Source organism: Dama dama, chromosome 5, assembly GCF_033118175.1.
Source record: "Dama dama isolate Ldn47 chromosome 5, ASM3311817v1, whole genome shotgun sequence".
In the NCBI taxonomy this organism is placed as follows: domain Eukaryota; kingdom Metazoa; phylum Chordata; class Mammalia; order Artiodactyla; family Cervidae; genus Dama; species Dama dama.
The window spans coordinates 117,851,661-117,874,614 of NC_083685.1; the positions used below are offsets into that span (position 1 = coordinate 117,851,661).

Here is a 22,954-nt window from a genome sequence, read left to right on the forward strand (position 1 = left end):
CTCAGTCTGAACTCCCAGCCACCACCCAGCATCTACACGCAAGCCGTGCAAGCGCCATCTTGGAAGCAGGTCCTCCAGCCCTGAGTCCAGCCTCCCCATCTGTCACTGCATGGAGCAGAGAGAAAGCTTTACTGCGAGGCCTGGTGAAATTATAAATTTGTGAGCAAAATAAATCATTGCTATTGTTTTAAGCTACCCCATTTGGGGCTGTTTGTTACACAGCAATAGATAACTAACACACACACCTATACCTGTTCACAACCATCTCTACTATCAGACCACTCCTGAGAGCCAGGACATAGCCAACATGTGCTTCAGGCCAGCCAAGTAGATGTGGAAGCCCAGCACTAATCCTCCTGCACTTTCTTCAAAAGCCCCTCTTTCAAAGATAGTTGTCTCTGTTCACACAGTTCTGGTTCTCTGTGGCTTCCTAGCTCGAGCAGATTAAAATCAGTAAATCAAGGGGAAGGGTGGGAGACGAGGATAAGCACTCGAGGAAGGGCAACTAGGACACACCAGCCAGCTGACAGCTGACAGAAAATGCTGCAGAGTCTGTGGTCTGGGGTGGCTCAGATGGGGTGAAAGGCCTGAACTCAGTAGCCTCGCCAGACCACAGGCCTAAATTTCCATGTGTTGTATTGAGTCTTTAAATCAGCAAGGAAAGATGAAATCATCCCTGCCTGCTCCGCCTAAGGGGGCCAGGAAGTGCCATGTGGTTTTTAGAGATTTTTATCAGGCGCAAAAGATGAAAAAAGATCTTGGTGCCTAAGGGGGTAGCGCTAAAGTGCCTGGAAGAAAGGTTAGCAACAGCAGCGCTAGGTCGGGGCCTCGGCTGTGTGCCAGCAGGGCCTCCCACAAACCCCAGAGATGACATGAAAGAACAAGCACATGTAAACACATACTGAGGAAACGATGTTCTAAAACTGTTAATTTACAGAACTCTTTTTTAAAAAGCAAGCATTTACTTAGTAGATCATTTTCTTATATCACACAGTTCTCCTCCTGATCCTCCTGAGTCTGATGGGGGTCAAGGCAGCTGACTACCCAGGGAGCAAGGGGACTAGGGTAGGGGAGTGGGAGTCAGTGGTAAACAGGACATTTCTAGAACAGTTGTATATGATCCCACCCTAGCTTAGCAGGAAGCCTACTTCCCATTCTAGCTGGTAAATTAAGTCAGAGGTGCAGGCAGTGGGTCAGAGGCCAGCAAAGGCATACGGTCTTTTTTGGCCCTGACAGAGTAGGCTGAGGGAAGTTCTGGGGCCTCTTCCATAGTGAAGAGAGTCAACAGAAGAAATAAAGGCTGAAGGCACAAAGAGGAAGGCCCCAGATGCTTCTGGTTAACAGAAACACAGTCATCTGATCAGAGTTCAAACACTTTAGCAACTGAACATGGCCTTGTTCTGCTCCATAGGCAGAGGCTGTGCCTCGGAACCTGAGTGGCTGGAGGCTTGCGGTCGAGCACAGTCTGAGAATGACCCACCAAGAAGGCAGTCCTGGCAGCCAGAGGGTCTTGGAGTCTCAGATCAGGTTTGGAGCACTCCATCACTTAGCAACTGTGAAATTAACCTACTTAACTTCTGTGAGGTTGGGTCTCTCCACCTACAAAATGGAGAGAGTACTAGCTGGTTGGCAAGACTGTTCAAGGGATCAGAGTAATTCTATTAAAGGATCTAGCAGAATCTGGCAGATGGCAGCTTATATTAATCACAAATGCTCTCAAGTCAATGTCCAGCTTGTTATACTAATACTGTGCAAATAATGCTGATGGTAAACATTCAAAAGCCCTGGACACAGCTGAGGAGTCTGAGAAGTTGAGCATACAATGGTTATTGAAGAATTAGACCTCTATTGCTAATGATTTTGTGAATTTCCCAACTGATCACCCAGCTGCTCAGATCAAATGCTCAGGGGTAACCTCTGACTGCTCTGGTTCTCTCAATCCTGCATGGAATTCACCCGCAAACCCAGCCAGCTCCCTCCAAGAGTCTCCCAAAGGCAGCTGCGTCTTACCCCTGCTGTGACCCTTCAATCTCAGCCCCACTGTCGGCTGCCACCATCACCTCCCATCCACCCTCTTCCTCCTCCGCCCCTTCTCCATGAGAGCCACGTATCTTTTTCAAACTCAAATCAGATCAACATTATGCCCTGCTCAAAGCCCTCCCAGGGCCTACCATGATCTGACTGACGAGGAGCTGACCTGAGGAGGCCCTGCCTCTGTCCCTCGCTCACTGCCACCCACGCCGACCTCACGGTGGTTCCCTGAACACTGCAGCCACATCCCTGCTTTGGGGCCTCTGAACCTGGTTCCCACACCTGGAACGCTCCCCCCACACAGATCACAGGGCTCACTTCCTCACTCTGGCCAAGGCTCTGCCCAAGTGTCGCATCCTCAAAGAGGCCCTCCTCGACCATCAATCTAAAGTAGCCATTCTGGCCACTTCCCATTCTCCCTTGTTTGGCTTTATTTTAATCCTTATCGGCACCCGATGTTTGATGCTTGCTGTCTCCCAGACTAGAGTTCCAGCCCCCTAAGAGCATGGCCCTCATCTGTCTGGTTCATCACTGTGTCCCCAGTGCCTGGAACAGGGCCTGGTACAGAAGAGGCGCTCGAAGGGCTAGTGTATGAAGACCTGAGTTTACACGTAGAACAGCCAGGCCAGGGCGGCCAGCTTTACCTTTTTCCCCGTGGTGGGGCTGCTCTCCGCGCTCAGCACAGGGCTCCTCTGGGGGCTCCGGCCTTCCTGGGGGACACACCTGGCCATGTACACGCTGTAGTCCAGAAGCATCTTTTGCCGCACGCCGCCCACCAGCTCCTTCTGCTTCGGCTGGGCCACAAGCTCATCCACGCTGCCTTTGCTGCTGCTGCGGCTGTGGGTCAAGTGTCCCGAGGGGCTGCTGTGTCTGCTGTGTGAGGGCAAAATCCCTGGGGCAAAAAGACACGGCTGTTAACACAGACGAAGAGGGCAGCGGCCAGGGAAACGGAACACAGAGCGTGCTCCAATGGGTTCAGTTGAAAAGTGGCTAAAATGCTACCAATCACTGTTCAAAAAATACGCTATTTCCCAGCCTGAAAGACACCCTCCATTGTAATGACAGATCATTTTTTTAGAAGAATTTTTATTTTTCTTCGAGATGATTCAGCATAATGGGAGCCATGATACATATCTGGTAGGTACCCTTTTTTCTTCCTGGTAACTTGTTAGGGTCAAATGAAGGACTGATACACCTCCCAGGGGCACATGGAAAGGGGACAGAAAAAGCTAACTGGAACTGCCATAAGCCTGTGGATGGAAAAACACACCATCTTTCATTCATTCATTCATTCAACACGTTTTTTTAATCAAGCACTTTCTCTGGGCCAACTCCACATTAAGAAAAAGATTAAGACATACACAATAACTGCCCTTGAACTGAGGCACCCAGGCAAATAAACCACAGTTTTCTGAAATAAGCACTGTAACTGAAGCACGACTGGGAAGCATAGGGAGAGAGAGCCTCTGCCCAAGAGAGCTGAGAGGCGCTTCCCCCAGCACTGACCTCCACAGGCAGTAACCTCCGGACTGCCCCTTGAAAAAATAGTTGGCAATTTTCCCGGCCCAGGTGGGGAACAGCAAGCCAGGTAGAGGGAACAGCATATGCCAAAAGCAAAGACAGGGCGCAGAAAGCAAAGACAGTGTCTTCCAGGCGCTGTCTGGAGGACAGTGAGACAGTCAGCGACGTTCCAAGCAAAGTACATGGGATAGAGGGACAGGAAATGAGCACAGGGGCCTGGTGATTGAGGCAAACGCAGTGAGTCAGGAGCCCAAGGATTCTGGCACTTGGATGGTGGTCTCGAGCATGGAGGCCATGCTGAAGGCCAGGAGCTTGAGAGCATGAGCCGCCTTCTCACCAGCCTTCTTATTACAACTAGGGTTCTGCTGCTGCTGCTTCTCTCAGAGGAGCCTCAAGATATAAAAATAAATATAATCCTTAAGGAACCAGCAAAGACAAAAAAAAAAAAAATCTATGAATATTTCCATCACTGGTTAAATGTTTTGGTACAGAGTACCACAGTGAGCAGCCTAGATGGTAAATGACCCCTGAACACACCTTAGGTGGCAGAGAGTCATCAATTCAGGGTGGGCCTCCTTCCTACCTGGGAATCTCTCTCAATTCACTCACAGGCCCTTTAAAAATACATAAGCATTTAGCACACATGTCATTACCTGGTTTACTTCCAGAGACAGCAGGTGGTGGCTTCTTGGTTTCTGACTTCAGCTTAGATGCCAGAATAAATCTCCTAAACCACTCCTCTTTTTCTCGGCCAGTTCTCCCAAAGAGATAGAGTATCTGATCTCGATGGCCGGATCGTGTTCCCTCCTGAGGGTGGGGTGGCTTCTTAGGGTCCTCGCCTCCCAGCTCCCGCTCAGCTGGTGGCTTCTCTTCAGAAGTTTCTTTGTCAGTCTGGGCCTTAGACATAAAGTCATCTTGTTGACCAAGCTCAATACAAATGGGGTACTTTTTATTCCAGATTCGTTTCCGAGCCAAACTTTTAGGCACAAGATAAACCTACGGAGAAAGGGAAATGATTTACATGCTAAATTAAGCATTGGCTATGATGAGCACTACTACTGTGCAGAGCACAAATGCAGACGTCATAGTCACTTTTGACTAAAATGATGAATGTAAAAGAATTGCCATCTGTCCGTAACACGACTAGAGAAACTATAATTTTTTAGAATATTTATTTATTATTTATTTGACTGCCAGGTCTTAGTTACAGCACATGGGATCTTTAGTTGTGGCATGCGAACCCTTGAAACTAGAATTTCTAGAAATGACTTTTTCTTCAAAATAAGTCCAGAAAGGAGATGTTCAAGAACTTCGACAGTTACAAATATCTATGACTTTCAGGTAACAGTAGCACAATAACTATTTAGAGTATTATCATCAATTAAGTCTGAATATGAACTGAATTTAATGACCCTGGGCCAAACTTAAGCCGAGGAGGGAAAAAAAAAGAATTTATCAAAGTAGATCTTGACAGGAAGCTCAAGTTAATCAACCTCAAGTTAAGAATGAATTTATTAAAAAAAAACTTTTAAAGACTTCTGCAATTTTGGGGAAATTCAAAGATCATGCACGAGAGTTTTAAGAAGAATAGAGAACCTACAGCTTTTTGGAATAACAAATAATTTACATTTCTCAAGAACAGAAGTATGTCATACTTTTAACAAAATGTGGTTATTTTGCATATATATCCATAATCTCCAGATTTATAGGGCCTCCATTAGTTATTAGCCAGCACTGTAACATGTGACTTTGTCTGACCAAAAAAAATTAACTCTTCAAGTCAGAAGGGTGTATGATGCCTTTGCTTCTCAAAGTGTGGTCCGTGGATTAGCAGCATAGATATCACCTGGGAGCTCACAAAAATTCAGGCTCTCAGGGTCCCCTCATAGTTGCTGAATCAGATTCTGCATTTTAAAAGACACTCAGGTAATTCATATGCATATTAACGTCTGACAGGTACTGCTCTAAATTAGACTAATACTTTAAAAACACACACAACCTTTTTAAGTGAAAAAAATACAGTAAAGCATTCAAGATTCCAAATGCTTTTCATTCATCTAAGCTTCCAAAATTAGGCTCACCTTGCTGTCCGAGAGGTCGTAGATTTTCTGGCTGATGTAGGTGACCTCTGGTTTTGTTTCATTGTAGCTTGCCCTTCTGGATATATTTTTATTGGGCTTTGAAAGTCTCAAGGTCCCACCCTCAAGTCTAACAAAGACTGAATGTGTCAAAGTCGCATGGTAAGTTTCTGGATCATAGTTGTAAATCTCATTCATCCATCCCTGATGGAGAAAAATTTCCATTAACAAAATGAGAATAAACAGACATCTGACTCAGTATGAAAACGATGGCCACTTCGGTATTCAGGACACTGAAGCCAAACTTGACAATGAGGCAAGTACTAACTTACTGATGACAAGAGACTGTTGAGACAAGTTGCTTAGCTTGAAGGATAATCAGTGCTGAGGAGTAATTTGATATGTTTTTGATAACTAAAAACCTGGATTCAGGCAGGAAAAGACAATGTCCATTTTCCTAAATAATTAAAGGTTTCCTTCTTTTTTTGAAGCTGATAAGCAAATCAGGAAACTTAAAAGTTGTTTTGATGTAAATATAAGTCTCTCACCCTGACCTCCTCTGGGGACGAGTGATCCCACCCAATCTGTTCTACTTAATTAACCAGACACATCCATTTCTCAGCCGGCCTGAAAACAATCTTTGAGATTTCACAGACCATATTAACTCCTGTTACCGTACCATTCCCCATTTATATCTCAGTGAAATCATATAGTAAAGTGGATGATCAAGAGTTAGGCATTAAACAGAACTTTCCCGGTGGCACAGTGCTTAAGAATCTGCCTGCCAATGTAGGGGATGCAGGTTCAATCCCTGGTCTGGGAAGATTTCACATGCCTAGCAGAACTAAGCCCGTGCACCACAACTACTGAAGCTCTCTCACTCCTGTGCTCAGCAACAAGAGAAGCCCTTACACGCCACAGTTAGAGAAAGCCCGCATGCAGCAACGAAGACACAGTGCAACCAAAAATAAATAAATAAAATATAAAAATAACTAAATAAATTGCACTTATACATATGCTATTTCAAAAAAAAAAAAAAAAAAAGAGGCATTAAATAAATCACAGATACGATCAACCATACATCAAAATTCAAAGATACACAGTAACTTTTAAAGTTGTATTCCAGGTTCCCCCTACCCATTAATATAAGTTTAAAAATCCACATATGATTACAAAGAGCAAACATATATATACATACATGTATATGTATGTGTGTGTGTGTATATATAGGCTGTGCTGGGTCTTCACTGTGGTGCTTGGGCTTCTCGTGTGGCACAGCATGGTCTAGAGTAAGGGCTCAGAAGTTTGAGTGCAAGGGTTTAGCTGCCCCGGGGCACATGGGATCTTAGTTCCCTGACCAGGGATTAAACCCACATCCCCTGCAGTGGAAGGCAGATTCTTAACCACTGGACCACCAAAGAAGTCCCAAGAGCAAACATATTGAACTGTACAGGCAATACACAACACCGCTACACACAATAAAATTGTGCTAAAGCTGGTTTTAGCTGCAGTCAGCATTCATCATTTAACACTGCCAGCCCCACAGAACTTTTTCGGATGATATGGGTGACCCAGATCTCTTTAAATGAAGTTCTTTAGGGAACTTTAATTACTATGTTCCCACTCTCATTTCATAAATGTCTTTGAAATAAGCAGAAAAATGCTGAAGATCATTACACTGGAGTTGGGGTTGTCATTCAAGGAATAGCCATTTCCATGGTGAGTATTTGAGTCTCACACTAAAATCTTGAATTGAGATCCTTGGCGAGTGAGGGATTTTCAAAATTCTGTTTTATTCTTTCATCAATTCATCAAAACATTCACTGAATCTACCTGTCAAGTAGTGTGTCAGGAGTTGATACACAGATTTTCAAAAGAACAAGATTCTTGACCCAAAGGTACTCCCAAAACAGTAGAGAATAATTGGTCCTCATTTCACCATTCCATGATCCCACTAGAGTAACCATTAAAAAAAAGTCCTCACAAAGAGTATCCTGAGCACATGACTGGAAATAAAAACAGACAAATACACTTCTTTGTCATTGGGTGTGTGTGTGTGTGTGTGTGTATGAAATTTAAGAGCCAATTATATAGATTTATACACTTCAGATCTTTCGCATGAGCTAGGGATATTTCTCCATCCTTCCAATGAGTCATTACATCTATTTAAAAAATGCTGGATGAGCAAGCAGTTGCCATGGGAAGAGGGTATAATCTAGGTGTTTGAAAAGAAAGGGCAATGATCAAAGCAATGATGCAAAAAAAGGGGACAAGTGATACGGGAGCACTGGAAGGTCTGAGGTGCAGTGTACTGTCAGAGCATCAGCTTGGGTGGGCTTATTTTGCTTAGTACAGAACTAAATGCAATTTTTGGTTCACAGTTTGTCTTTTTCTTCAGTCTATTATTATGGGGACGTCCATTCATTGATTTTTTTTTTTTTTTTTCATTCACTGATTTTTGAATGTTGAACAGTTTGCATTCTTGTGAAAATTATGCATGGGTCATGATGTGCTGAAGTTGGATTATACGAGCTCATGAGAGCTGATACCACACATCTTTTTCCAACTCCACATTCAGGGACCTTATGTTGGTCCCTGAACTTGCCAATTGGTCATGGTGGGAGATTTACACCATGGAAATCCATACAAAGAGGGCTTCCCCCACCAACTGGGGAGCCAGTTTACCTGCGCAACACAACTACTATGCTATTTATACATTGTTGAATTTGGTTTGCTGGTGTTTTGTTCATTTGTCCCAGTGCATGAGGGAAGGTTTATTGTTTTGTTTTGTTTTGCTTTTGCAATATCTTTTGGTATTATCTAGCCTCATAAAATGAGTTGAGAACTGTTCCTTCTATTTTCTGGAAGAGTCTGTATAGAAATAACATTTCTTCCTTAAAGGTTTGGTAAATTTGCTAATGGAAGCCATGTAGGTCTGAAGTTTTCTTCATAGAAAGGTTTTAAACTATGAATTCAGTTTCTTTAGTTACTATTGGACGATCCAGGTTATCTAGTTCTTCTTGCATGAGCTTTGATACCTTATAAGGAAATTTGTCTATTTCATTAGTTTTCCAGCTTCTGGGCATAATGTTGTTTGTAGTATTTCTCTCTTATTCTTTTAATTACTATAGAGTCTAAAGTGATGTTCTCTCCTTCAGTCCTGATACAGATATTTCTTCCTAATATAATCATTTAATGCTATTAATTTCTCTCTAAGCACTGTGTCAGCTCCAATTCTTGATTTGCTATATTTTCAATTTCATTCACTTAAAAATATTTTCTACTTTCCCCTGTGACTACCTTTGGACCCATGGCTAATCAGAAGTGTGTTGTTAATTTCCAAATATCTGGGAACTTTTCAGATATTTTTCTGTTATTGATTTCTAGTTTATTTCCATTAGAATCAGAGAATGTGCTTTGTGTAATTTCAGTTCTTTTAAACTTGTTAAGGTTTGTTTTATGGCCCAGAATATCTTCTATCTGGGGACTGGTTCATGGACACTATAAAAAATATGCTTTCTGCTATTGTTGGATAGAGTTTTCTATATTTCTTTGTCTTTTTAAACACAAACCTTCTTTGCTAAAGATATCCTGACATATGATCCATAGCTTTCTTTTTTATCCAATTTGGTTGCAGAAAATACTTTCTTACATATAACAGGTTTACTACACTTAAAATCCTAAAGGCAACTAGATTAAAAGAAAAGTTGAAGCAGATCTGATTTTTTCGGGGCTGCTTCAGAGCCATGCTCAAGGCCAGGTTATGTTTATTTGCAATGTTACTAAAACCAAGAAGAATCCATGGAGGGACGGAAGGATGGGCTGGTGCTTAAGAAGGTCTAATGGTCAAGGAAGGATTATGAAACTAAAATGGCAACTAGCTATCAGTGTCATTTGTGAGCCATTTGGCCACATAGTCCCCACCTGGGATTGCTTTTTCTTAAGTACTAAATTCATTACAATACTGCTTCTGTTTTAAGTTCTGTTTTTTTTGGCCATGAGACATAAGGAATTTAAGCTCTAGGAGCAGGGATCAAACCCACACCCCCCTGCACTGGAAGGCGAGTCTTAACCACCTGACTGCCAGGGAAGTCCCTGATCATCATAATTTGATATGACAAACATTTTTGCAATAATATCTCCATATAAACGGAGAAGGAAATGGCAATCCACTCCAGTATTCTTGCCTTGAGAATCCTATGGACAGAGGAGTCCATGGGGTCACAAAGACTCAGACACAACTGAGTGGCTAACACACACATCTCCATATAAAAGACTTTTTATTAGCTTCCAGTTATGTAAGATTATACTAGACATATAAAAAAGCCAATAGCATGAACATGGTTCTGAAATTTTGAATAAAATTCTCAGCCTTATAGTTACCATCCAGTTACCAGACAAAAAGTATGAAAGGAAAAAAGACAAGCATTATATTGTGAAGTTATCTCAAATAATAGGATAGTCTCTGAGAAAGAGTATAAAGGATTTCCCCTTTTTGAAACTCCTAAGTCTGGACAGATTATTTATGAGTAAGAGAAATTTAAGAATAAAAGATTTGACTGTTTCTCTCCAGCTGGGCTTCCCTGACGGCTCAGCTGGTAAAGAATCCACCTGCAATGCAGGAGGCCTGGGTTCGATCCCTGGGTTGGGAAGATCCCCTGGAGAAGGGAAAGGTTACCCACTCCAGTATTCTGGCCTGGAGAATTCCATGGACTGTATTAGTCCATGGTGTTGCGAAGAGTAGGACACAACTGAGCGACTTTCACTTTCTCTCCAATTGCTTTCATTTCTTCTTTCCTAAGTCAGAAAATGTGGAATTATCCAGGGAAGCACTCACTATCTAATGGAAATACACATGAGCCATAAATGTGCATCATGGAAACACGTAATTTTAAAAGTGGCTAGCAGACACAGCAAAAGAGAAAAAAGCAGGTGAAATTAATTTTAACAATGTATTTTATTAACCCAACATAACCAATTATCATTTCCTTTTTAAATATTTATTTGGTCTCAGTTGCATCACACGGTATCTTCCTTGCATCATGTGAGATCTGGTTCCCTGACCAGGGATCGAACTAGGGCTCCTGGCATTGTGAGTGTGGAGTGTTAGCCACTGGATCATCATGGAAGCTCCCAAATGATCATTTCAACATGTAATAAATATTAAAAATTATTTTAAAAGCCTTTTGTTTGTACTAAGAGAACTCTGTAGTAAATACTGTGCTAAACATTCTTTGTTTTGTACTAAGTCTTCAAAATCCAGTGTGTATTTTAACACTTCGAGAACACCTCAGTTCAGAATAGCTATAGTTCAGTGCTCAGTGGCCACACATGGCTGGTGGCTACTCTATTAGACAGCCCAGGCCCAATTCTGGGGTTCCAGCTTTTTAAACCTAGGCACTGGGCTCAACCAGAATGGTCAAAACCCTCCTCTTTCCTCTTATGGATACTTCCATAAATGCAGGTTTATGCTGTGTGTTAGTAGGTGCTTTACATTGTTAAATGAGAAGATACTCTAAGTCATCTCCAGATGAACCATGCTATTTTAGAAATTCAAAACCCCTTTAAAAAGCTAAAATAAAATACTAAAAACTCAGGAATAAGAACAAAAGTAATCTAGCTAACAGGCTAAAGTATTTAAAAGCTCCTGAAGCTCTATAAGACCATTAAAAGATACTCACTCAACTTGTGAACAAACGTACATAACATGTTTAGCGTATTGCTTTGATTTTTGGTAGAAAAGATGAGACACAGACACACTCATGGGCTTGCTCAGGCGAAGAACCATCACTCTGCACTACCCTAGCAAACAGCTGCTCAGCCTCTGTTCCTTGCCAAGTTCTTACATTTGGTTAACGAGAGCAACCGTTTGTTTCCAGGTGCTTCGGGGACTGGTTTTAGCCGCAAAGCCAGGCTCGCGATGAAGCCGCTTGAGCTACCGCCTGAGCCCTCTACAGAGTTCCCCCGGGCCACAGCCTGTGTCCGCCCATGTGGCCACAGCTCTGAGGTGAGATGTGATTGTCCTCCTTCGCTGACGGCTCTGACAGGGACAGGCCACCCTCCGCCACCCGCCAAGCTGCAGGAACACTGGAGCAGCCTGATTCTGAGGAATGCGGGGCAGTTTCAAGTTCCCAAAGCCATAGGACCCTGCCCGCCCCACTAAAGGGATGGCAGGGAGAAGCAGCGGGAGGCCCAGGGAGAGAGTCCAGGAGACGCTTTCCCAAAGCGGAGGGGCTGCCAACTCCCTCTTCTAGTTAGGACTGGGGTGGGCTTGATCCACCTTCTCCCAACCCCCATCCTTTCACAATCACCCAAGGCTGTGCTCCAAGTACAAAGGCACCTGTGGTTTCTCCTTCTCTTTTATCTTCGTATTTCCTCCTTCCGGCACTACCGCTCTCTTCTTTGTGTTAAAAATATATCGGAGGTTAAAGTCCGCAGCTGCCAAAACCGAATAAATACAACCCACAGATCAGGATTTGAACTGCATGTCTGCTGCGAACGATCTAACAAACGTTAGTTTCAGTGAGTCTGTGTCCTTGATTTTACTTGATGACATGAAAGGCTGCTGGTCCAAACACAGGCATGGAAACCACCCCACATCCATCAGCAGAATCACTAAGAGCGTGGCACAGTTAGGTTCTGATCCTGGCGTGACCACTGACCGCCTGGCTGGAGGATGCTTAGCCTCAGACCCTTGGCTTCTCAACTGTAAAAGGGTCTGGCATGTCTTCCCGGCTTCATGCCCTCCTTGTCCCCACCTCCCACTAGGCTCATGCCGGAATGACTTTCTCCACACTAACAGTACATAATTTTTTAAAAAATATATACCTACTTTAAAAATATTTATTTATTTAGCTGTGCTAGGTCTTAGTTGTGGCATTCAAGATCTAGAATTGGGGCATGTGGGATCTAGTTCCCCGACCAGGAATTGAACTCAGGCCCCCTGCATTAGGAGCTTGGAGTCTGAGCCAATGGATCACCAAGCAAGCCCCAACAGTACTTTACTGAGGTACAGTCTGCATGCAGAAAAGGAGCAAATCATATGCATACGATGTTTAAACTGCTAATATTGGTATTCATTATAAAAGCTGGCATTTCAGTTCACATTATGATCCTGGCCTTCCCATGAATTATCTCCTTCTGCCAATTCCCTAAGAATTTGCAGGTAAGGAAAGCGGTGAGGCAGGTTAAGTGATTTGCTTAGACAGTGGGTTTTTTTCTTTTTTTTTTTTTTTAATTGGTCTGTGAAGCGGCAAATCTGGGACTTAAACCAAGTCTGTCTGCCTTTGAGGTCTGGGCTCCTACCCCATCTCCACTGCACAGCCCCACCTTCAGCCTGGCTAACGTCTGCCCAACCCCTGGGTCACGGCAAAGATATCGCTTTTCCCAGGAAGCTTCCCGGATTCCCTAAACTCTGTTCTTGGTTACCTTTACCCTTCACTCACTAACTGCCTGGTTTACTTAACTAAAGACTCCACAGGACAACCATAGTTATTAACAAATGTTTATCGACTGAACACACAAATGCAGCCTAATTCAGAGGGCGGCTGTGAGTACTGAATAAAGTTTGTAAAGCACAAATAAGCAGCACAGATTGGTGTGCCCGTCACGGCCTGCGGGCACAGCTGCGGCTGCTCAGGGGGAGAGAAGCAAAGGAATGAGCCGAGATCCTACTAGGTGCAGGAGCCGCAGGGTTCAGTTTGAAGTAGACTTGGTCACTGTTCCCAAAGAGGAAAATCAAACCATAACTGCACCAAAGAGCACAGAATAAGAGAAGCAGCAACTCAGAAAGACACAGAAGAGTGAAAACTGTTAATGCTTTCCAGACTGGAAATGGAATTAGCCACTTCCCTGTTGGCTCAGATGGTAAAGATTCTGCCTGCAATGCAGGAGACCCGGGTTTGATCCCTCGGTCGGGAAGATCCCCTGGAGAAGGGAATGGCAACCCATTCCACTATTCTTGCCTGGAGAATTCCATGGACAGAGAAGCCTGGAGGGCTACAGTCCACGGGGTTGCAAAGAGTAGGACACGACTGAGCAACTAACACTTTCTAACACTTATCAGAGAAAGCAGTGTTGTGACTGGAGCCCAGGTGTCCCCACTCCCACGTAAGGCTCTCTGGAACATCACAAGCTTTGATAGGAAACCCCGAGAGAATCACAAGAGCTGCCACTTGACCCACACTGTCAGGCATCCAGGATGCAGACTGGCCATTGGGAGGCTCAGGTCAACAGGTGGCCAGGCACCACTGCTCTCCGAGTTCTCTGTTCTGCCCCTGAATGCACTCCTACTAACCTGAATCCAGGTTGCCCATGCAGAAAAAAATTGCCCAGTACAAACTCTGACTGCTTCTTTTTTGTGTGTGGCTGCCTCGTGGGGCATGTAGGATCTTAGTTCTCTGACCAGGGATTAAACCTACACCCCTTTATAGAGGAAGCTCAGAGTCTTAACCACTGGACCACCAGAGAAGTCCCAAAATAAAATATTTTTTCTTTTTTTCATTTTTATTGTTTTGGCCTCGCCGTGTGGCATGTGGGATCTTAGTTCCCCAACCAGGAATCGAACCTGCAATCCCAGTAATGGAAGTATGGAGTCTTAACCGCTGCACCACCAGAGAAGTCCCATGACTGCCTTCTGATACCAGCAATCAGCTAACTTTTTCCTGGGGCCTCACCTACTCCCTGGATGGAGCTATACATAGAATTTCCAGACCGAAGCAGCCAAATGTCCAATCTTGTGAGCAGCGCAGCAATTCCAGGGCCTTCATCGTGTTCCCCATATAGTGACCGACTGTCCACTGCTCAGCTGTTCTAAAGCTCTGAACCCTGAATTGCTTACCAAGTAAGATCTTTCTCCAACTCTGTCTTGTTATGGGACACGGGGGTGGGTATAAAGGGAAAGAGATACAATTAGTAACTCATTTCATTTCAACAGCTCAACTAAAGAACTCAGTGGAGAAGGAAATGGCAACCCACTCCAGTATTCTTGCCTAGAGAATCCTGTGGACAGCGGAGCCTGGTGGGCTGCCATCTATGGGGTTGCACAGAGTCAGACATGACTGAAGCGACTTAGCATGCATGCATGCAAAGAACTCAGAGACATTCCCAACCCACACTAGAGAGTCTTAGACAAGCCTTGTTTCTTTCTGACACTGGAACTGTCAATGTGGAGACAGAGGGCCAGCCGCTGGGGGGGACAATGACCACAGTCAACTGGGCTGCAGCTGTCTGGCCCACAGACTGGTCCTATGATCCCAGCTGTAAAAGGTCAGGGGTTTCTCTTCAATTCTCTGCTGGATTTAGAAGCCGTGACTGACTGAAAGTACAAACCACAATCTATAAAGGGGCTCATTTAATACTTGAGAACATTAAAAGCTACAATTAACCTTCTGCAAAATAATAAACTCTGGAAGAACTACTATTGGGCTCACTTTCAGTTACAGTGCCAATCAGGAGGTCAAGGCCAGTGCTCTCTTCGTCAGCTTGATGTTGAGCTGACCAGAGAAATGCGCCAGCCCTTTGGCCTGAAGAAGCAATGGGGATTTCTGTCTTCAGCGTGTGGAGTGCCTGGGCCGACTTCCTGCTGTCACACAGCTGTGCTGGCCACAAGGCTGCCTGCCCCTGCATCATTCCTTCGTCTTATCTTTCAGAGAAGGAGCAAACCCTAAACATAAGAACAGAGCCAGGACCTGAGGTCCCTGCCGCTGAAAATCATCTCTGAAGCACACAAAAATGTGGTTATTTTTCTTTTGTCCCCCAGACTAAAACATAAGCAGGATTTTCACTTTGCCAGGCTCCAACCCTTTTTGATGTATTAATGGTTTAGAACCAGAGTCATCAGTTAGAACGTAATATCATAGATCATGGACTTAGAGAATATGGCAGGAACAGTCTGCTAAACTTTAGATGCTAATTTGATTTTACCCACGAAAGACAGATAGACCTACTACGGACACAGAACTCACAACTATGAATGACAGGCTCAAGAGAAAAAAAAAAAACATTCAAAATAAATGCTGCTTGAAGACACTATCTTAAAAAAAAATAGTCCATTAAGGGAGGAAAGCACCAGCATCAATACTATCTGCATCCTCTGACTGCTGGCTTCAAGGTCACCTTCACGGCAGTGTCACCTGACACACTGGAGTCAGGGTTAAAGCCACAGTCTCAGCCTGGGAGAACGGGTGTCCTCCTAGCTTTTCCTGTCTTTGGGGGCAGCTTGCAAATTCAGGTATCTGCATTGGCAGACAGTGATACAGGTAGGAGATAACAACCATGTACATTAAAAAAATAACACTGATGAACCAATGAAATAATCAAGGTCTGATTTATGTCAATACACAATAAACATTAAATTATATTAACAAGTGTTGAAATTATAAACAGATTAGCAAGCAAATAAATTAGTAAATCAGCTTTAGCTCATATATCCTATCAGTTAAATTTTGTTGAGAACACTCACAATATATACATTTACTTGTAAACTATCAATACATACATGTTCTAATACAGCTTTTATAAAATACAGCTTTTATAAAAATTTAAAACAGTAATAAAGAGCAAAAAAAGAAATATTTAATAATTAGCCTTTTCACTAACTTAGTTATTCCTTTCTAACAGCTTTGTACTATCTTCAGCTGACACATCATGGTTCAATATATATACTTTAGGGTGAGGCTCACTGTTAATGATAATGGATGTAGATCCACATTTCAAACAGTCTTCTTGATAATTTCCAAGGATATTGACCAAAGGTCAACAAATGGTCACCTGCACATTAAATATTAGCAAAGCTTATTTGCTTTCTTACAGATAAAGAATAAAAATACATATGCAAATAGAAACTGTAATATTTTCTTCTTGGATTGTGTCTTCAGCAACCTATTTTGGAGACTACTGAATAGAGAAACAGAATGAAACAGTTCACAAGAGCCACTGGGGCACCAAGAAGCCAACATGCTCATATGCTGGGGCTATCTTGCCTATAATCTCTTGTCTTTGGGGGGATGGCAAAAAGTTCATTCTTAAAGGCTAATTATTGCACAGTAAGAACAATCTTCGATGGGTTTTGTATCTTACTTTACATGACACATAAAATTTGGACGTGAAAAGGTATCTAGCATTGATATTTTTCATGGTTAATATCTTACTCTTCTAAAAAAAAAAAAATATGATTTGAGAAACCACAGACTCATAATGCCCACGCCTCTCTCCTCACTCCATAGATGACACCTGGAAGAAAACCAAAAAGGATGGTCCTCCAGTACTGAGCAGGAATTCAGGATGCATTTTCCCAAGGAAGTAATGCTACAAACTGTAGTTACATGTAGGTGGACCAGAATTATGGTTTGGCCATGCCATAAGTTAATAGGTGAAAAGGAAAACTGGCAGAATGTTGATAATTATTGAAGCTGAATGTTGGATACAGCGGGATCCATTATACTTTTCTCTCTACTTTTGAGTATACTTAAAATTTCCTACAATAAAACATTAAGAAGTAAAAGATGAAAAAAACAAATCATTCCAGGGTAGCCTGACATCCTTGCCACTGTTCCTATGCAATCAAGAGGCATTTTCCACACAGTTGCTTCTCCAACCAACTCAAACATGGGGTAAGTGAGACAATCTGCACTGAGACACCTCACCTGACAAACTCTCCTAGCAACAAGGGGCACTGGGAAATAGCCGTAATTATAAAAGCCAGACAGAAAAATTATTTAAGTGACCTATTTCAGGGGCAGGGTATTTTCAGTTATGTACAATGTGGGGAAAAAAATTTTTTTTTCAATTTCTTGTATTCATTGTACTGAGAATTCTGAGAGACCAACCAAGAGCAACCTTTTCCGGCTGTATGCAACAAATCTCTTTTGGCTGAATGTAATGAAGCTGTTTTTGCTGGAAGGTTTGGTCACTCTAATTTCTTAAAAGAAAGAATTCCATGAAATTGAGATTAAAATTACAACTTAGAATTTCTTCTCAAAATTGATAATGTTCTCCATATGAAAGTATTCTTTTATATGTCAAAATCACAGCCTGTATTTAGGGAACACAATTATAAAAACTTATCCCTCTTATTAGAATTGATGCTTTTGAACTGTGGTGTTGGAGAAGACTGCAGAGAGTCCCCTGGACTGCAAGGAGATCAAACCAGTCAATCCTAAAAGAAATCAACCTTAAATATTCATTGGAAGGACTGATGCCGAAGCTGAAGCTCCAATACTTTGGCCACCTGATGAGAAGAGCCAACTCATTGGAAAAGACCCTGATGCTGGGAAAGATTGAAGGCAAAAGGAGAAGGGGGCAACAGAGGATGAGATGGTTGGATGGCATCACTGACTCAACGGGCATGTGTTGGAGCAGACTCTGGGAGACAGTGGAGGACAGGGACGCCTGGCGTGCTGCAGTCCGTAGGGTTGCAAAGAGTCAGACCAACTTAGCAACTGAACAACAACATACCTCTTATTAAACATCTCAATGTGACATGACCCAAGGAAAAAAGGTTCTCCAAAATTAATGGGTGAGTTTGGCAATGGTGTAAAAGTAGTATTAGTCAACCTATAGGCCATATCTTTCTAAAACAGGTTATCACTATGGAAACCAACACCCTACTGCTGGGTTCTGCAGGTGGTTTGTAAGTCTGAAGTAAAGACTTTACTCATGAATATAATTTACAATTACATGAGTCATACACTCAGAACCTTTGAAAATCTGTAGGAAGCATCTCATTATGGACATGTGGAAACTGTGTGTGCAAGAATGTCACCGAATATAATTGTGCCTAAGCATCCGAGGGGGGCCTGGTTCTAAGACCCCTGCAGACAATGAAATCCATAGATGCTCAAGTCCCCTTACATAAAATGGTGTGGCATTTGCATGTAACCTGTGCACATCTGCCTCATAAACTTTTTAAAAACTTAATTAATTTGGCTGAGCTGGGTCTTAGTTGTGGCATGCAGGATTTTTTTTTTTTTTTTTTTTTTTAGTTGCAGTATGTGGGATCTAGATCCCTGATCAGGGATCAAACCCAGGCCCCATGCCTTGGCAGCATGGAGTCTTAGTCACTGGATCATCTTACATAAAATAGTGTTAACTCTACGTCAATAGTTGGAAATACAGTGTAAATAGTTGCCAGCATGCGGATTGTCCGCATGCGGCAAATTCAAGCTTTGCTTTTTGAAACTTTCTAGAATTGTATCCAGATAGTTGTGATCCACAGTTGCTTGAGTATGCAGATGGGGAACCTGAGACTATGGAGTCTGACTCTACACTCCCGGTCATGAGACAAATACAGTCTTGGAGAAGAGCGAGCATCCAACATGCTTAAGAATACTCAGCAAGGCAAACATCCCAAGTACGAACATGAGATGCCTCATTCTCCCGTTCTTTCCCAGAGCCCCTAGTTCAGGGTATCTAGCTAGTCACACAAAGTAAAACTCCCGGAAGGTTACTACTTAGCGGCGTTGCCCACAGTGATGCCCTTGGACTCAGTGGCACGCACAAGGCCCCACCTGGAGCTAATTTACCCAGACCTCCATGTTTGTAAGTCCCATTAGCTCCTCCTAACATTTGGCTTTCATGTGTTCACATGTCACTTTGTTTTATTTTATTTGGCTGTGTCGGGTCTTAGTTGCAGGTGGCATCTTTAGTTGCGGCATGCAAGATCTTTGAGCTGCAGCATGTGAACTCTTAGTTGCAGTATGTGGGACCTAGTTACCTGACCAGGAATTGAACCCAAGCCCCTTGCATTGGGAGCATAGACTCCTAGCCACTGGACAACAGGGAAGTCCCCCACATGTCACTTTATTATGAATGCAGGTAGCAACTTTTTCCTCCTATTTTCTGCTTTGTATCAGCTATGAATTCCCATCATTAAGAAAAAGCAGGCTTTGGAGAAGGTTCTGAGAGTTATCCTGTGGATGTTGTGACAGCTCTCTTGCCACAGCTTCTGTTCTAGACAGCAAAGCTGCTGACTGGTGGGGCTTGGGGTGGGTGGCGGCAGAGTATCATGAGGTCTAACCAACCCCACACCAGTCTCTGAGAACAGCTACGGCTTGGCTGCAAAGCAATCCTTTTGGCTCACCATCCCACATACTCATCACTGCTGCAGTGTCATTTTTAAATACAAATGTCTGCAGTGTGGCTGGAATAATAAAACCACCTGGATAAAGTACAGAAAAGCTTTATTTTTCTTCTCCCTTTCCTGGTCATGTGAAGGCACCTCAAAGAAAAACTGCAGTGTTCCTTGAATTGCTTATGAAGCCAATAAAGAAACCAGGCTCTCAGTCCAGGCTGCAAGGACTTCCTGGGCCCATAAATGAGAACTTCTACGGTTCAGAGGTTTAAAACCACACTGGCTCCTAAAACAGTCCCGAGCACCGAGCTTCCTGCCTGACAGGTTTGGGGGCTTCCAGATAAAGGGCAGGCAGTCTGCAGATCAAGGGGCTGGGTCTCTGTACTAGCACATTCTATCACAGAATGACGTTTTACAGCCTCCTGTCTTACTGAATGCTTAAAAAATGTTCCATACCTGCCCTCAAGAATTGCATCATGTCCTTTATAAAAACTAACTAAATAGCATCAGATGCACAGGAAATAAACCCGCTGATGAATCCCCTAAATCAAGCCATTTTTCAAAAAGTGACTCTTTCAACTCGCACTAGAAACAGGTTCACAGAACTGCTTTACAAAGAAACCAAGGCCCATCTTCTGCACCACTTTAAAAGCCATAAATCTGGAGGCGGAGTGGAAACTGAGAACACGCCACCGCCCCCATCTCTCCAACGCTCTACTTGGCATGCATTCCTCATCCCTCACTCCCGTTGCACTCGATGTATGAGCACTGGTAAGAAGAGAGCAGACTTGCTGCCAGGCGATTTCTAAGCAGCAAACATCAAGTTTCCAACCCTGTCAAAGATGGACCATCCTGGCTTTTCCACTGCTGTGGAAAAAGAAAAAACTCTCCATAAGCTGTACTTTTTATTGTAATTATTTTTTATCTCCTTGAAAGATCACTCTTATCAAATCTCTTTAAAAAAAAATTTATTTGGCTGTGCCGGGCCTTAGTTGCCACACGTGGGAATGTAGGATCTAGCTCCCTGACCAGGGATCGAATCTGGGTCCCCTGCACTGGGAGCATGGCATCTTAGCCACTGGACCATCAGGTAAGTCCCTCAAATCTTATTAATTTATTATTAATTGGAGGATAATTGCTTTACAATATTGTGCTGGTTTCTGCCATATATCAACATGAATCAGCCCCCTCAAATCTTGACTAAACGTTTTTCCCCAAAAATGCAACTGTCAGGGATTTTTTTTAAAAAGCAACTTCCTAGGGAGATGACAGGGTAAATATTAACTTACTGCCTAAATTTTCAGATTAAAACCTCATTCATTCATCCATCCATCCATCCAACAATTACTTAACACGTGCCTAGTACATGTCAGGGGCTGAGGACACAATGATGAACAAGATGGCCATGGCCTGTGCGTTCATGAAGCTTATGGTGTCCTGGGAAAGACAGACAGTAAACAGATAACTATGGCTCTGATAAGTTCCATGAAAGTGAGGTAGAGAAGGCTAGCCACGCCTTCAAAATTCAGGCATCTCTTTCCATAGTGGGAAGGGGCTTCCCGGTGGCTCAGAAAGTAAAGAATCTGCCTGCACTGCAAGAGACACAGGTTCCATTCCTGGGCTGACCCCTGAAGAAGGAAATGGCAACCAACTCCAGTATTCTTGCCTGGAAAATTCCATGAACAGAGAAGCTCGGTGGGCTACAGTCCATATAGTCCACGGGGTCACAATGAGTTGGATACGACTCAGCGACTAACACTTTCACCCTTTCCATAGTGTACAGCCACTGCAGAGAAGAAGCTGCCCCACCGAGTCCTAGATTTCCCAGGGCCTCTGGCATTATGGAGGGTCTGTGGGACTACTCACCCCAGTGGAATGTGAATGGAAGTGATGTGTGTCACTTCTGGGTCCAGGCATTTAAGGAGGTACATGTTCTCTTTGCTTTCTCTTTCCCCTTCTGCCAGCTGGATGCAAGGAATTCTAATAACTTAGGGTGGGGGTCAACAACCTGGGCCCAGGGCCTTTCTATGAAGTTTTATTGGAACACAGCCACACTCATTCATTTACATATGGCTTACAGCTCCTTTTCTGCTACAACGAGGAGCTGAGTGGATTGCAACAGAAACAGAGCCTTAAGTCTAAAATATTTACTCTGTGTGTGTGTGTGCTCAGACTCTTTGCGACCCCATGGACTACAGCCTGCCAGACTCCTCTGTCCATGGGATTTTCCAGGCAAGAATACTGGCGTGGGTTGCCACTTCCTCCTCCAGGGCATCTTCCCGACCTAGGAACTGAACCCGAATCTCTTACGTCTACTTGATTGGCAGGTGGATTCTTGACCACTGCACCACCTGGGGTTGGGGTGAGTATCTACTACCTAGCTCTTTAAGAAAAAGTTTGCCGAGCCACAAGATGGAAGGAACTTGGGCTCCTAACCAACATGGGCCCCCATCCACCTACCACCAGGAACACCCATTCTGGACTGTTAAGAAGGCAAGGAACAGACTTCTAATTTGTTACAAGAGCAAATGTTATCCTACCTCATACAGAAAGCACAATGCCCAATGAGAAAATGGAATAGAAGACAGATGCTCAAAATTAGGCTCTATTATACTATCCTTTTCTTATCACAACATTGTGTCCTAAATATAATGTCAACACTGCTAAATGTTTTAAAGTGTCTTTTTTTTTTCCTATTTGGCTGAGTCAGGTCTTAGCTGTGACACACAGGACATTCCTTCATGCGGGATCTTTCATTGTAGCATGTGGGCTTAGTTGCCCCTTGGCATGTGGGACCTTAGTTCTCAGACCAGGGATTGAACCCTTGTCCTCTGCCTTGCAAGGTGGATTCTTAACCACTGGACCACCAGGGATGTCTCTAAAGCGTCATCTTTTTAAAATGCTTCCCCAGAGTGTGATTTCCTACTCAGTAAAACTAATCAAGCCCAAAGCACAGTTGCATTTGAAATCTTCAACTTGCAACACACATCCTACCCTTCTAATTCTTGGTAGTGGCCCCTTTTAAAATAGAGAATGCATTTAGCCAGGTGGCTAAAAACAGCCCTGCGCACTAAACAAAAGACCTCAGGCTACAATGTACAATTTTCTTGAATTACAGGTGTCAGTCCATGACAGCACTGAAGTATTTGTTCTCTTGAAGGAAAATCCAAATATATTTATCACAGGGACCAAGGGTAAAATACCTTCCTTAAAAAAAAAGAAAAAAAGTCAGTCCTGCCTGGCTCCCCTGTGT

The 22,954-nt window shown here is 43.3% G+C and overlaps 1 protein-coding gene across 2 annotated transcripts in view; it reads right to left on the reverse strand.

Annotated features, from left to right (window-relative positions):
• TEX2 (testis expressed 2) overlaps positions 1-22,954 on the reverse strand; it is a 108,406-nt gene that overhangs the window by 37,714 nt on the left and 47,738 nt on the right. For both annotated transcript variants that reach the window (XM_061144389.1, XM_061144390.1), the window contains exons 3-5: positions 5,634-5,834; positions 4,206-4,548; positions 2,676-2,923 (exon numbers count right to left, since the gene is read on the reverse strand). In XM_061144389.1, the coding sequence (XP_061000372.1) occupies positions 2,676-2,923; positions 4,206-4,548; positions 5,634-5,834 (792 nt within the window). The remainder of the gene's footprint in view (positions 1-2,675; positions 2,924-4,205; positions 4,549-5,633; positions 5,835-22,954) is intronic.